Raw genomic sequence first — 15,115 nt, 5'->3', positions numbered from 1 at the left:
CTTCCCATAATGCCTTCAAGGTCCATCCATATCTTACCAAATGGCAAGATTTCATTCTTTTTTATGGCTGAATAATATTCTGAGGTGTGTGTGTGTGCACACACCATATTTTCTTTGTCCATTCATCCATCGGTGGACTCTTATATTGTTCCATGTCTTGGCTATTATAAATAATGTTGCAATGAACGTGGGAGTGTATTTATCTTTTCCAGTTAGTGCACTCATTTTCTTTGGGTTAATACCCAATAGTGGAATAGCTGGATCATATGGTATTTCTATTTTTTATTTTCTGATGAACCTCCATACTGTTCCCTGCAGTGGCTGCACCAGTTTACATTCCCACCTACAGAACACAAGGGTTTCTCCACATGCTCACAACACTTGTTATTTCTTGTCTTTTTGACATTAGCCACTCTAACAAGTGTGAAATGATATCTCATTGTGTTTTTGATTTGCATTTCCCTGATGATGAGTGATGTGGAGCATCTTTTCATGTACCTGTTGGCGGTCTGTATGTCTTCTTTGGAAAAATCTCTATTCAGTTCCTCCACCCATTTTTTTAATCAGATGTTTGCTTTTGAGTTGTATGAGTTATTTATATGTCCTGGACATTAATTACTATCAGATATAATATATATATATATTTTTCCCCCATTCTATAGGTTGCCTTTTCATTTTGTGGATGGTTTCTTTTGCTGTGCAGAAGCTTTTTAGGTTGATGTAGCACAACTTGTTTGTTTTTGCTTTTCCTGCCTTTGTTTTTGGTGTCCAATCCAAAAAATTTCCACCAAGACCAATGTCAAGAAGCGTACCATTTATTTTCCTCTGGTTTTATGATTTCAGGTCTTACATTCAAGTCTTTAATCCATTTTGTGTTAATGCTCGTGTATGGCGTCAGATTGTGGCCCAGTTTCATTCTTTTGCATGTGACTGTCCAGTTTTCCAAGCACCATTTCTTGAAGAGATTGTCTTTCTCCCATTGCATATTCTTGTCATTGTCATGTATTAATCGACCATATATGTGTGGGTTTATTTCTGGCTCTCTATTCTGTTTCATTGATATATGTGCCTGTTTTATGCCAGTACCATACTGTTTTGATTACTACAGCTTTGTGATACAGTTTGAAATCAGGGAGAATGGTACCTCCAGCTTCATTCTTCTTTTTCAAGATTGCTTTGGCCATTCAGGGTCTTTTATGGTTTCATACAGATTTTAGGGTTGTTTTATTTCTGTGTAAAATGCCATTGGAATTTTGATAGGGATTGCACTGAATCTGTAGGTTGCTTTGGGTAATAATGGACAATTTAACAAGATTAATTCTTCCAATCCATGAACACAGAATATTTTTCCATTTATTTGTGTCTTTAATTTCTTTCAGCAATATCTTACAGTTTTCAGTGTCCAGGTCTTTCACCTCCTTGGTTACCCTTATTCTTGGGTATTTGATTCTTTTTAATGCAGTTGTAAATGGAAATGCTTTCTTATTTTCTCTTTCTGATAGCTTGTTGTTAGTGTATAGAAATGCAACTGATTTCTGTATAATGATTTTGTGTCCTGCCACTTTACTGAATTCATTTCTTAGTCATAACAGTATTTTGGTGGAGTCTTTAGGGTTTTCTATGTATGTGTCATCTGCAAACAGTGACAGTTTTACTTCTTCCTTTCCAATTTGGATGTCTGGCCTTGAATTTTTAAAGGGCCCTCCCAGCCCTTTAAGGGCACAGATCCCTGTCCTCCAGAGGGGTGCATCTTGAACATCTCTGTAGCAGAGTGTGTCATTTGTAGTCTTGAGGGGAGTGTGGGAAGAGAAAAAAGCCTCCTCAAAAGCCTGGGTTCTCCTTTCCCCCAGAACTTTCTTACTGCTCTGACTGGGGGAAGTGGCCTCTGGGCTGAGGTCAGCAGCTCTGCTGAGCAGCTGAAGCAGAGATGTCCTGGAGACTCCCCTCAAATCCAGCAGCAGCTAGAGGAACTGAGCTGCAGGTGAGAATGAGCAGGAAGTGCAAGGTATTGGGAGCAGGTTGGATTCAGTGTGCTGGCCTGAGTGCCTGCCTGCCCACCTGCTGAGGAAAGATGTGTCAGGCACAGATTGGAGAGGGTGTGGAGCTGGCAGGCCTGGCAGCTCCTATCACGTGAGCCGTTGGCCTCAGCCCCAGGATGACCAGGGAGGTGTCCCTGTGATGGAGACATCCCTACTCCCTCTGCCCAGGTGGGAGAAGCTGGAGGCCCTGAAGAAAGAGAAGGAAATGCAGCTGGCACACACCACAGATGTGTGCAGTTTTCTGCAGGAGTGTGGAGACACGCAGGTCCAGCTGCAAGGCATGATACTCCAGCTAGAAGCCCTGGAGCTGGGGCGCTTGGAGGGCAGCCATCGTACCCTGCAACTGGCCCCGCAAAAGATGCTCGTGCTGGAGAGGAGTATCCACCACCTGCAAAGCCTGGCCATAAAGTATGGCCTGGGTTTGGCACAGTGCTGGTGCCCTGGGAGGCAGGGAAGGCCTGAGCAGGGTTATGAGGAAGGGGACAGAAGTTGGGGTAGGGGAAGATGGATAGGATGTGCTGTCTGAAGAGTGGGAGACAGTGTGAAAAAATGCTCATGGCAGAAGGGAGTGCCTCACGTGCTTGTAGCCCCTAGGTGGAGGGCGAGGTTGGGGCTCAGAGTTGCCACCGCTTTCCCTGGGGAACTCAGGCCTGGGCACTGGGCCCAGGGCAGGCACTGACTGGGCAGTGGCTTTGTCTCCCAGAGTCAAGGAGTCGGGCCCTGCGGAGAGCCAGTCCCTGCAAAGACAAGTGGGGACACTGCAGGGGCTGCTGGACCAAGTGCAGCAGCAAGTGGCCCAACAGGCCCAAGTGCAGGCCCAAGCACAGGCCCGGCAGAGCTTCCTGCAGGAGAGCCAGCGACTGCTGCTATGGGTGGAGGGTGTCCGGGCTCAGCTGCACAATGACAAGGATGTGGTGGACCTGGCCTCAGCCCAGAGGCTGCTGATGGAGCACCAGCACCTGCTAGAGGAGATTCACCTGCAGCAGGAGAGGTCAGGACAGGAGGGCAGACAAGGCATGCTCTGGGCTGGCCAAGGCCTTGGGGGATGGGTCACCAGAAAGGGAGAGGCAGGCAGCAATGCATCACTCTGGGGAGTGGCCCAGGCTGGTGGCTGGCATGGTGCCCAAGGCAGGTTTTCAAGGAGGGTGATGTAACTGAAAACTGGTGCATCCTGCACACTTCAGGGAGGGACCCAGGGCAGAGTCTGAACTTCCTGGAAGGTTCTGTCAAGTGCAGGCTTGGCCATACCCCATGCAGGTGACCCTGATGGAATGCTTTCAGTCAAGGCAGTCTAGCTGCCTGGCCATTCCAGGTACCGCAGACCCCACTGGCCCCTAGAGTCAAATGGCTCAGGATCCCTGCATGGGACTAAGACACCCACCTCCTCAGTACAGCGATGTCTCTTCTCCTGCAGGGAGGATGATACAGGTCTGTCAGGTAGGCAGGATTACCCCACATGAGGGGGCCTGACGACTGGCCAAGCAGGCACTAATCCACCCCCCACCCACCCCCATCCTGTGCTCACAAGACCCTTCTATCTGTTCAGGGCTGCATCAGCTCAGGATATGCAGCCTTTTCTAATTGTTACCCATTTCCCAGCTGTGTGCCCTGTGGGCTGACCTGGCTGAAGGGCACCTTTCCTAGTCACTCAAGGTCCCATATGGGCCTGCAGTGGCTCTGCAAACTGGCACAGATAACGGTTTGAGTGAATCCTCTGCACTGGGCCACCCCAGCCCATCTAATTCCCTGAGCATCAGCCAGCAGGATGGCCAACTGGTGTGACATGGCAGGGAGCAGGGGAACGACTGCGTCCTGAGTACTGGTGCTGGGCCTGTTACATCCAGTGTCTCACCAGTAGGCCAGGGCACAGCTGTCCCACAGGATGACTGAACCAGTGGGGCTGAGCAGCCTCAGTCCCCATACGGATCACCCTTACGGCCAAGTCAGGGAGAGGAGCGGGTGGGCTTTGACCCTCTGCCTCTTGTCCTGGACAGGCTGCAGCAGCTGGAGGCTCAGGGCCAGCCCATTGCGGCCGTGGACTCCCCGGACTCCCAGGAGGTGGCCTGTGCTCTGAAGCTCCTGGGCCAGGAAGGCTGGGGGCTGCAGGCTGCCTGGGAGCAGAGACAGCAGTGGCTGCAGGAGGGGCTGGAGCTGCAGAGGTTCAGCCAAGAAGTGGATAGTTTCACTGCCACCTGTGCCAACCACGAGGCCTTCCTAGGGCTGGACAGCCTTGGGGTATGAAGCCAGGGGTGCACAGTTGGGGTGCCGCTTCCCCTCACTGCAGGGAGCTTAGAAGGGTGCACGGGGTGAGATGGTGCTGACCCACATCCTCCCAGGCCTGACCCCAGGACCCTGCACCCCCAGGAGGACGTGGGGGAAGCCCGGGGCCTGCTGCAGCAGCACCAGGAGTTTGGGAGGCTCCTGGGCACCCTCAGTGCTCGGGCAGAGGCGCTGCAGGCACAGGGCGAGAAGCTGTCTCAGAAACAACACCCTGCTGTACACAAGTGAGCCTGGGCCTGTCTGGGCGGCCCTCCTGCCCTTCCTTTCCCAGCCTGCACAGGCTGTTGCCCTGAGGCCAGGAGAGTGGGGTGGGGGTGCACCCTGGGCTGCAGTGGGTCTGGCCTTTGGGGTGGGCCTCTGGCAGGGGGGAGCCCTCCCACACCCGACCCCATTCCAGCCTGCCCTCCAGGATCAGAGAGCAGCTGCAGAGCGCCCAGGCGCAGTGGGCCGGGGTCCGGGAGAGGAGTGCGCAGAGGACAAGGCGGCTGCGGGCTTCCCTGCGGCTCCAGGTGAGGGGCCAGCCTGGAGCAGGAGGCCCCCAGGAGCAGTGCCTGAGTCCCCTGCTGCTCTGCCAGCTGTGTGCTGTGTGGGGCCCTGTCCGCTTTACAGCGCACTTGCCCACACCTGCTGTCACCCTCACAGCACCTCTTGTGAGACAGGCATCATGACTTGATTTTTCCAACTGAGGCCACACCACACAAGGCAGGGCTGGGCCCAAGTCCTGAAGAAGCCCCTCCTCTTCCCTCTTCCCACTACTTCCTTTCCCCCTTGCTTCTGGCCACACTCTAGGCTCTCACATGGGCCATGGGCACCAGTTGCAGACCTTAGCTCTGACAGATATATTTGTTCAGCCCCTCAGAGGGGCTCAGAGCTGGGCCAGTCCACAAGCTCCAGGAACTTCAGCCTGTTTGGAGAGAGATGGTCATGCAGGATGTGATGTGGGCTGCAGCAGCAGGAACTGACCAGGCGCTCCTCCTCTCTGGGCACAGGGCATCGTGGCACCCAGGCCCTGACTCCCAGGCTTCCTCCTGCTATGATCATGGCTTCCTTGTCCCCACCTGGGAGCAGCAGCCCCGGGCCCCTCCTCTCTTGCACACTAGGTTTGACTCTGGGTCATGTTCTCCCCCAGGGAATCCCTGAGACCCCTCTCCCTGGTGGTGCTTGTGCCAGCCCTCAGCCCCGGTCTGTGAGACCCGCTCTGTCCTGGTTCTTGTGCAGGAATGGAAGCAGGACATGGCGGAGCTGATGCAGTGGATGGAGGAGAAGGGGCTGATGGCAGCAGATCAGCGCTGCTGGGAGCCTGGCAGCACCCTGCAGAAACTCAAGCGGCACAAAGCAGTTGAGCGCGAGCTACGAGCTGCCCATGGTCGCATGGAGGGCCTGCAGCAGGTGCAGGCACTGGACAGAGGGTGCAAGGCCTACTCGTCTTTAAGTTCCCAGCCCAACAGCATGGCATATATTCATGGGACACACTCACTGAAGGAAGAAGCAACCTCAGTTACCACGGAATTAGGGTCCCCAGATTCCTCCTTTACTCAGCTGGGCATCCCCTTGTTCTGGCACCCAAACCAGCCCAGGAAGCTTGCATTGTCCCTTCCTCCCCACTACCCCCCTCCCCAGAGCAGCGCCAGAGCCTGCCAAGCCCCCTAACTTCCCCACTGGCAGTCTGATGCCTGCTCGCCCTGTTCCACTTGTGGGCATGAGAGGAAAGCCCTACTGCCTCTGCCCATGTGAAATGCTTGCAACCAGTGGAATGCAGCTTGTAGCCAGCCACCTCCCAGCTCTGCCACCTGGGTCCAGCCTGTGTGGCCACTCATGGTACCAGCAACACAACAGAACTCCCTGGCCTTTGTGTCCACCCCAGGCTGGGAGGGAGCTGTTGGACAGCAGGCTGCATGCCCAGGAGGACGTGCAGGTCAGGCTACAGGGCCTGAGGAACAGGTGGGAAGAGTTGAACCACAGGATGGCAGAGCGCGGAGACCAGCTCCAGGAGGCTAGGCGGCAGGACCAGCTCTGGGGGCTGCTGCAGGTGAGTCAGAGAGCAGGGCAGGGCACTGGAGGGAAACTGAAGTTGGGCTGGGATGGGAACAGGCAGATGGGAAGGGGAGGAGTCTGGGGGTTCTGCTGACACTGGAGCAGTGCTAGGAGGTCCTGCAGCCCTTGGAGGCCTCTGGCCTGTGGCAAGTTGAGCCTGGCTTTACCTATCAGGGGCCAATACAGAGTGTGTGATCAGCACAACTTGAGTCCCCCAGGGAGGGAGCAGCATGGGGCGTTGGGGGTGTGCATGGGACTGTGGGGGAAGGTTTGGGCACCGCGGGTTGGAGGTGCACAATGGCAGGGACAGAGGTCCCCAGCAGATCCCGGTGAACCTGGTGTGCTATAAGCACTGCAGTCATAGGACCCAAGAAGGGTCAACTCTCAAGCCTATACATACAGAGCCTAAGGCAGCACCCTGGGCCCACCCCCAGGGTGCCAAGGAGAAGATGGAGCAGCTGGAGGGGGCCCTGCAGAGTGCAGAACCGGGACAGGGCCTGTGCTCCAGCCAGAGGCTGCAGAAACAGCACCACCAGCTGGAAGGCAAGAGCCAGGCCCTGGCCAGCAGGATGGCTGTCCTGGCTGCCCAGGCCCACCTGCTGGCCGATTCCCAGGCCATCACGGAGGAGACCCAGAAGTGTCTCCAGAGGTACCCACTTGTTCCATCCTAACCCCACTGTGTGTCACCCTTTCATGTGAACATGAGTGTGGCTCCACCCAGGGAGCCCGGCCGAGTAGCACCTATGCGGCCTGAGGTTGTCCACATCTCCTCCCTAATGAGTAGAGTCATCCCAAGGGTGGGGGCTCAGAGACCCCAAGCAGGCATCTCAGTACCTGTCCTACGCCTGAGGTCAGGCAGGGCAGCTGGGTCCGGGCCTTCCCCAGCTGCCCTGCCCCCGTCGGGTAAGGCTTTCCCCAGCCCCCTGCCTTGTTCCCCAGGGTTCCTAGGCCGGACAGAGGAAAAGACTGCTGGCCTGCTTCTCACTTGTCCCCAGCCTCTCCTATCTCCTCTGCTTCCACCCAGGTTCAAGTCCCTTCAGGGACATCTGGCTGCGCGGCGCTTGCAGCTGCAGGCCTCAGTCACGCTGTACCGCTTCTACCAAGTGAGCAACACAGAGCTCACGTGGGTGGCTGACCACATGCCCAGTGCTGGCTCCACCAGCCACTCCAAGTGCTCAGACAGGGCCCGGAGCCTTCTCCGCAAGCACGAGGCAAGGGCCCCCTTTTCCTCCCCGAATCCCTGAGGTCCCATTCCCAGACCTTAGAAGCCCTCTGTCACTACTCAAGGTGTCCTGATTTCCAAATCTGTGCCCCCAGCTATCTGTCTAGTTTTCCCACAGTGAGGCCCACAGCCACATCCATGGCTCCATTCCAGGCCCCCTGTGGCTAAGGGCACAGTGGAGGTGGCAGCCCCTCTTGCTGTTCTGTGGCAGGAGCTCCAGGCAAAGGTAAAAGCCCACCAGGGACAGGTGCAACAGGTGCTAGGGTCTGGATGGAGCCTAGCAGCCTCAGGGCACCCTCAGGCCCTGCGCATCACGGAGCAGTGCCAGAAGCTGCAAGGCCACTGGGTAGAGCTGCAGCAGACTTGTGACGCACAGGCCCGGTGCCTGCAGCAGGCTGTTGCTCTCCAGCAGGTAGGATGCAGAGAGCACAGGGTCAGGGGGAGTGGCAACAGTTGGGCAGGCTCTGACTGAGGCCCGTGGGACCTGGAGCTCTCGGGGTGGGTCAGTGGTGAGAACTCTGGCCCAAGAGCTGGTCCCCATGTTGGGACAGAAGCCTCTTTATGCTGGCTGATGGACAGTCTAGCGTGATGTCCCCAAGAGGTGATGGAGGGTCCCTTCTGAGATTATCAAGGTAAGTTGGCACCATTCTTGGCAGTATTTTCTGGATGCATCAGAGCTGGAGGACTGGGTGGAAGAGAAACAGCTGATGGTGAGGAGTCAGGACTGCGGGAGAGATGAGGCCACCACCATCAGGCTCATCGAGAAGCACCAGGTACGGTGTCCTGAGCATCCCCACACCGTCTGGACTGAGGTAATGGTAGGGTGACGGTGAGCCATGAGGAAAGGGTCTATCCCACTCCCAGAGCATGCATCCTGCTTCTCAGAGGCACAGAACCCTGCTCTTTCTGCCTGAAGATGCGGCCAGCCCTTCCCACCCCTGCCCGGCCCCTGCAGGGCCACGCTCAGCCCCAGCAGTCCCCTTCTTAGAGGCAGTCCCTTTGCAGAGGCCCTCCCCCTGCAGTAGTCTCTTTACTAGTCTACACCCCGTGGCCTCGGCGGGGGGGTCCCCTTTTTGCTTCTCTCCACTCCTTATCTCAGGACCGCCTGCTCTAGCCTTCTCCCCGTCTTCCACGGGTTCTTCCTCCCATATTTGAATATCATCCTTTGGGTTTACCCAGTGCCCTCCTGAAACCTGCCTCCCCCAACAAGCTGCCCCTGATCAAAGGCGGGAGGCCTGGAGTGCCATCTCCTTCCTGGGATGGGAGTCTCAGGACCCGCCCTGCAGCCGTTGGGGTTCCTGTTGGCACCGAAGTGTCCTCTTGTCTGGGCCCTTTTCTGGTAGCCCCAATCGTCGGGGTTTCAGGGTCCTATCCCTGAGGACTCTCTGTGCATCTCTTCTTCTGTGCTCTTGGGCCCAGGGCAGTGCCTCCTGTACCCTCCCTTCCTCGGCCCAGATCACCCGGCACCCACCCATCCCCCTAAATAGCAAGCCCTCTGCAGGCACAGACTGTGTCTTCACTGTTATGGAGCAGTAAGAACCCCACCAGTGTGGAGTAGGTGCATAATGGACAGCACGGATGGCTGGGGGTGGAGGGACATGTGGATCTATGAGTGGGTAGACGGGTGGGGGTGGCTGTTTAGATGAATGAGTCACCCAGTCTGAGCCTGGCATGGGTCCCTGTGTGCTGGCAGGCCCTACAGCAGGAGCTGGTTCTTCACTGGAGCTTGATGGAGAAACTTGACCAGAGGGCCCAAATCCTCACTGGCCCCAAGGCCGGTGAGCAGCTGTGTGTGGTTCAGGAGAGGCTCCGGAAGCAGCTGCAGGCACTGCAGGAGTTGGCAGCCACACGGTGAGGGACACTGTGCCCACTCGGGGTACAGGGGCACAGCTGACTGTTCTGTACCATGACCCTGAGTCGAAACCCATGGGCTCAGGCCTCAGAGGCGTGTCAGATGAGTCCTTGATGTTCGCTGCTCACCTCTTCCCATAAATAGTGAGAGCCCACTGGGCAGAAGCTGGCACCTCTAGCTCCCAGCTCTCTGTCCCTTCCCCTCGTCTGCATCCTTAGCTGCCCCCCGCCATCTTCCTTACGCCTACTTCTTGCCTCCAGAGCTGCCGGCAGGGCAGAGACCGTGAATGACCTCCAGGTCACTGCTCTTGCTGGGCCGGCTGGCCCCAGCCAGGTGGGCCACTAGCTTCTGCAGAACTGTGGGCTCTCCCCACAGGGACCGGGAGCTGGCAGGGACTCTGACACTGCATGAGTTCACGAGGGAGGCTGAGGAGCTGCAGGGCTGGCTGGAGAGCCAGAAGCAGGTGGCCAGAGGAGGAGAGAGCCTTGGCGAGGACCACGAGCACATCCTGGTGAGCAGAGGGCTGGGCAAGGCAGGAGTCCCGAGGCACATGCTGGGGACGGCTGGGGCGGGGTGCGGCTGGCTGTGCTGGGCTGCGGATGTCGTGAGCCCTGGCTGAGCAGAAGCCTTCTGAGCAAAGTGGGCAGGCTCTGTGGCTGTCTAACCTTTCATTGCCCAGACGGCACCCAAGCCACCTCACTTCCCAGGCTGCTTGCTGCCTCACCAGCTGGGGCTCACCCTGTCACCCACTCCCCTCTTCTCCTCAGCACCTCTGCACCAAGTATGCAAGGTTTCAGCACCAGGTGGAGATGGGCGGTCCGTGGGTGGCAGCCTGCCAACAGCTGGTGGAGAGCCTGCTGGAGTGTGGGCACAGTGCCGCCCCCCAGGCCCATCAGAGGCAGCAGGATCTGCAGTGAGTGCCCAGTGGGCCAGGCCGGGGCTGCGGATTTAGGGAGCATGCTGGGCCGCTTCTGGAGTGCTAAGAGAGGGCCGTAGCTCTGAAGGCCACACTGGCTCTGCCTGCCCACAAGGAGTCTGGGGAGAGGGCTGGTTCCCAGGCAGCTGTGCCAGCCACAGGGAGGCAAGCCTGGGTGGGCATGTCAGAGAGTCCATCTGGACCCCTGGGGTACTTTTTCAGGCCATTAGCTCCCAGACTTTGAGAAGGAGCTAGAACAAGACTGCCTCGCTGCCCACCTGGCTGGTGTGGATCCACCCACAGCCTGTAAGCTTTGAGCCAGGGTCATAACCTGTTCATAACCCCTGGCATGGAGCCCAGACTGGTGGAAGCCTTAGGAGCTCAGTGACAGTTAGCTGAGCAAATGAGAAATGGAGAGAGGATGCAGCTTCTGCCCTTGAACATTTGTAATCTGGTTGGCGTATTGAGACTAGAACACACACGACAGGAGTATCACAAGACATTGAAATCAACTAAGCACTGAGTACAGTAGCAACAAAGGACTGAACTCATGGTAAAGCTGGAAAGACAGACTCCAAGGAGGGAGGTTCGCAGGCAGGGCCAGAGGCAGGACAGGGTGGTAAGAAGGGGAGCTCTGGGCCAGTCTTGGGTGCAGCCCACAGAAGAAGAGGGCTGACCAGACCTAGAGAAGGGGCAGAATGAGCTGCTGGATCAATGGCTAATATGCTGCTGGTCTTCTGCATGCCTGGGGCAGGGCTGCCTGGACAGAGCTGCAGGAGCTGACCCAGGCCCAAGGCTCCCTGCTCCGAGATGCTGAGATCACCCTCAAGGTTCACAGAGATCTGTTGGAAGCCCTCACCCAGGTCCAGGTGTGAGCCCAGAGGGACGGAGGGGATTCTTTCTAGAAGTGGATCAACCCCAGGCTCAATGCCCCTCCTTCCATTCCGGATCCCCTTGGCCATCTCCTCTCCTCAGGAGAAAGCCACAAGCCTTCCCAGTGACATAGCTCCAGACCTGCATGGGCTGGAGGCCCAGCTGAGGAGACACGAGGGGCTGGAACGTGAACTTGTGGGCCCTGAGTGGCAGGTGAGCCCATGTCTGGGTGCCTCTCCCAGTCAGGCCCCTGCAGTCTTCTCAGGCCTGCCCATCTATTCATCTAGATTCCCCATCCTCCCTCAGGTCCACCATTTGGGCCCCTTCTGCTTGGCAGGGTGTGGAGATGAAAGGGCTTAGGAGATGTGCAGGCCCTTCAGCCTCTAGGGGAATGTGACCCTTCCCTCCTCTACCTTACCCTGAGCCCAGCTGCAGGAACTGCTGGAGGCCGGAGACACAGTGCAGAAGTTGTGTCCAGGGCCTCAGGCCGTTGCCGTGCAGCAGAGACAGCAGGCTCTGGTGCAGGCTTGGGAGGCCCTGAAGCTGCAGATGGAGCAGCGCAGGGCCCGACTGAAGCAGGCACTCCTCCTGGCCCACTTCCACACAGCGGTGAGGGCCCCTTCCCCTTGGGCTGTGTGTGTGGGCTGCACTTTGCACGTGCATGTGCTCATGAGGCCCTACAGCTCTGGAGGGAAAGCAAGTGTGGACACAAGGTAGAAGAGCACGGGCATGTCTGAATGTCCATCTGGCTAGTCAGAGGGCTGAGCACAAGGGGCATAGCTGTGACTCTTAGATTTGGGTCAATGCCAGCCCAAGTGAATAACAGGGCAATTGGGAAATAGGGGTGCCAGCCAGGGCTGGGGGAATAAAAATGGCCCAAGAAAGCCCATATCATGAGATGTAAATGTCCTAGATAGTGGCCTCTGGATCAGCCAGCATCTCCTGAACATGGGTGGAGAGAGGAGGGTGATATTGAAGCTATGTAAGGTGGAATGGCTGTGTTCATTGACTATCTAGCTGGAGAGATGAGCCTAGTACCCCATACAGTCCCAGGAGTCCCCAGGTCCTGGTACCTGGTAGACCAGGAGGCCCAAACTATAACACTGCAAAAAGGCTTGGGTATAGTGCCCTGGCTCTACCACTTTCCAGCAGAGTGGCCTTGACCAATCCACTTAACCCTAGATGGCTACCCTATTTGTTTCTAGAGTACACAAAACTCCTTCTCACAGATCATGCCATTTACCCTTCCTCATCTATGCAATGAAATGTTTGGACTAGGATCCAAGGCCCTTCCAACTCTAATATCATGTTTGTACACAAATCAACAGAAGACAGTTTGTAGATATTAAATCAGAAACCCAGAGGACAAGGCAAGCAGTGAGGTAGCGAGGTGCCCGGGAAGGCTGCACGAGGCAAAGCAGGCATTGGCCCTTGAAGAACGGGAGCTTGGAAGAGATGGAAGGAAGGGAGAAGGGAGTTCTGAGTAGGAATGGCAACAGAAGCAAAGGCTAGAGAGGAGTCATGGGCAGGGGCACAGGAAGGCCGGTCAGGCGGCGGGCAGTGCACCCGGGGTGACTGGGGTGGATGACAGTGTGGAACCCTGTCCAGGAGTCCCTGGGAGCCCCACCTGAGGCTCTGACCTGGGACATCTCAGGCCACTCCAGCTGTGTGAGTGGATCCAGGCAGTGGTAGTTGTGCCTCAGGGCCTGGTTCTCGGCCACCCAGCCCAGCCCTCACCCAGCTCTTTCCCTCCATCTCTCTGGGATCCAGGTGCAGGACTACACCTCCTGGGCAGCTGGTGTGAGGCAGGAGCTGCAGGTAGAGGAGAGCGCCCTGGAGCCCAGCAGTGGCCTGCTAAAGCTCAGTGCCCACCAGCAGCTCCGGGCAGAGCTAGAGGCCCAGGAGGGGCTGCAGCAGAGGGCCACCCAGCTGGGCCAGCAGGCGCTTATGGCTGTAGGGACTCCCATCATGGAGGTGGGCCCCTTTCTCTGGTGCCCCCAGCCTTCCCTGCCTCATGCCTGGCACCACTGTGCCACAGCTAGTCTCTCCTCAGAGGCTCCCCTTAGGATGTGCTTGTCGTGTCCATGCGGCTCTCCCCAGGGAGGCCCCCTGCTGCCCGCCCCCAGGTCCAGGAAGGGCTGCGAGCCCTGAAGGAGCAGCGTGAGCAGGTGTTCCAGGCCTGGGGACAGCAGTACGAGAGGCTGCAGGCCAGGTCCCGCGAGCAGCTCTTCCTCAGAAAGCTTGACCGCCTAGACCAGACCCTCTCGGCCCAGGAGGTGGGTCCCCCACACGTCCCCCCTCTTCTCCCTGCCTCCCCTCTCCCTGACTCACTTCCTTGCTTCCTGGGGCTCTGACTTTTCCACAGTCTGCTGGAGGACCAGCAGAACTTCTGGTGTGGAGCCCAGAGGCTGTGCACTGCCTCAGCACAGACAGCTGCAGGTGGGGGAGGGGGCAGCTGTCCAGATGGTCCCTGATGGCCTCTGACTTTTCCACGGGCTGATGCAGGTCTCCCTGAAAACCAGTGCCCTGGGGAGCTCAGTGGAAGAGGTGGAGCAGTTGATACGCAAGCATGAGACCTTCCAGAAGGTGCTGACGGCCCAAGATGAGAAGGTGATAGGCTGGGGCTTCCTGGGGCATGGCCAGAGGTGGGAGTTGGGACAGGGGAGTCCGGGAGTTCTGAATGGGGGACACAGGTACTTGGTGTATACCCACGGGTAATGCTGATGTACAGGTGTACAAGGGCAGCCTGGGGGGCTGGGGGGCTGGTTGGGCCTGACTGGGCAGAGTTGGACATGCGGCTCAAGGAGAGGGCCTGGGATGGGGTGGATCACACTGCAGGGACGTGGGGCTGCTTGGCTCCACATGACACGGTCACTGTGGAGCTGGGAGGCTTTGTCCTGGCTTGCTGGGAGGATTGGCCAGCCCCAGGCCATGCAGGGCTGGGGAAGGGCTTCCGGTGGGCCAGCCCCTGCTCCAGCCTCCCTGGCCTAGGAGAACAGCAGGCTGTGCCTCCCACCCCCACCCCCACCCCCAGGAGGCAGCTCTGTGTGAGCAGGTGAAGACGCTCAGGAGCCCCAGGGTGCAGGGCCTGCTCAGCGCAGTCCTGGAGCGTCGGGCTCGAGTAAAGGAACTGGCAGAGAGCCGGGGACGTGCGCTGCACACCTCTCTGCTGATGACTGGCTTCACCAGGGCTGTGACCCAGGTCAGAGGGCCACCACCAGCACAACGCCTTCCACAGGGGCCACATTTTATGGTTTCCAGGTCACATTCACCTTTACTGGTTCATTCAGACCTCACCACAACTCCATGATGAGGACACTGGAGTTTGGGGAGTTAAATGGCTTTCCCAGAGGCCATGCTGGAGCCCAGAACATTTGGTCTGAAGACTCCACAGTTTCCTGAGCTCTTGAGGGGCCAGGGCAAAGGAAGGCAGGGGGAAGAAACAGAGTAGGCAAGCCTCACCTCTAAAATGAGTTTCCACCCAAAGGCCCTTCCCAGCCCCTTCCTGTGATTGGGGGACCAGCTGGGCCTGGGCAGAACCACTGGATCTCACCTACCAGGCACTGCCCAGCTCTGCCTCTGGGCATCTATGGGGCATCTCCATGGACCCAGGCAGTATCAGCCTCACAGGATGCATGTCCCCACCCCCACCAGGCCGAGGACTGGATCCAGGAACAGATCCAGCAGTTGAAAGAGCCAATCCCTCCTGGGAACCTGAAAGATAAGTCGAGATGCCTGCAGAAGCAGCAGGCCCTTGAGGCTGAAATCCAGGCCCAGGAGGAGGTCGTAACCTCTGTCACCAAGGTAACAGTCAGGCCTCAGGTGTCCGCCCTGCCCCAAGTGTGGACTCCAAGATGGCCATGGGGGAAGGTCTTAAGTGAGCCTGCGATGGCAGAAAA

The 15,115-nt window shown here is 57.4% G+C and overlaps 1 protein-coding gene across 1 annotated transcript in view; it reads left to right on the top strand.

Moving 5' to 3' along the window:
- Positions 1-15,115, top strand: part of SPTBN5 (spectrin beta, non-erythrocytic 5) — a 47,044-nt gene that overhangs the window by 14,193 nt on the left and 17,736 nt on the right. The window contains 23 exon segments of the mRNA XM_073241707.1: positions 1,851-1,981; positions 2,208-2,447; positions 2,743-3,030; positions 4,034-4,274; positions 4,404-4,543; positions 4,729-4,828; positions 5,538-5,708; positions 6,184-6,348; positions 6,788-7,002; positions 7,378-7,564; positions 7,787-7,987; positions 8,232-8,348; positions 9,269-9,426; positions 9,803-9,938; positions 10,195-10,340; positions 11,098-11,212; positions 11,319-11,429; positions 11,646-11,825; positions 12,987-13,190; positions 13,343-13,492; positions 13,722-13,826; positions 14,251-14,418; positions 14,871-15,020. Of these exon segments, the coding sequence (XP_073097808.1) occupies positions 1,851-1,981; positions 2,208-2,447; positions 2,743-3,030; positions 4,034-4,274; positions 4,404-4,543; positions 4,729-4,828; positions 5,538-5,708; positions 6,184-6,348; positions 6,788-7,002; positions 7,378-7,564; positions 7,787-7,987; positions 8,232-8,348; positions 9,269-9,426; positions 9,803-9,938; positions 10,195-10,340; positions 11,098-11,212; positions 11,319-11,429; positions 11,646-11,825; positions 12,987-13,190; positions 13,343-13,492; positions 13,722-13,826; positions 14,251-14,418; positions 14,871-15,020 (3,819 nt within the window).

Source organism: Manis javanica, chromosome 8 (genome assembly GCF_040802235.1).
Source record: "Manis javanica isolate MJ-LG chromosome 8, MJ_LKY, whole genome shotgun sequence".
Lineage (NCBI taxonomy): Eukaryota > Metazoa > Chordata > Mammalia > Pholidota > Manidae > Manis > Manis javanica.
Note: the sequence above shows the minus strand (reverse complement) of the source record. Positions and strands in the feature narration are given on the sequence as shown.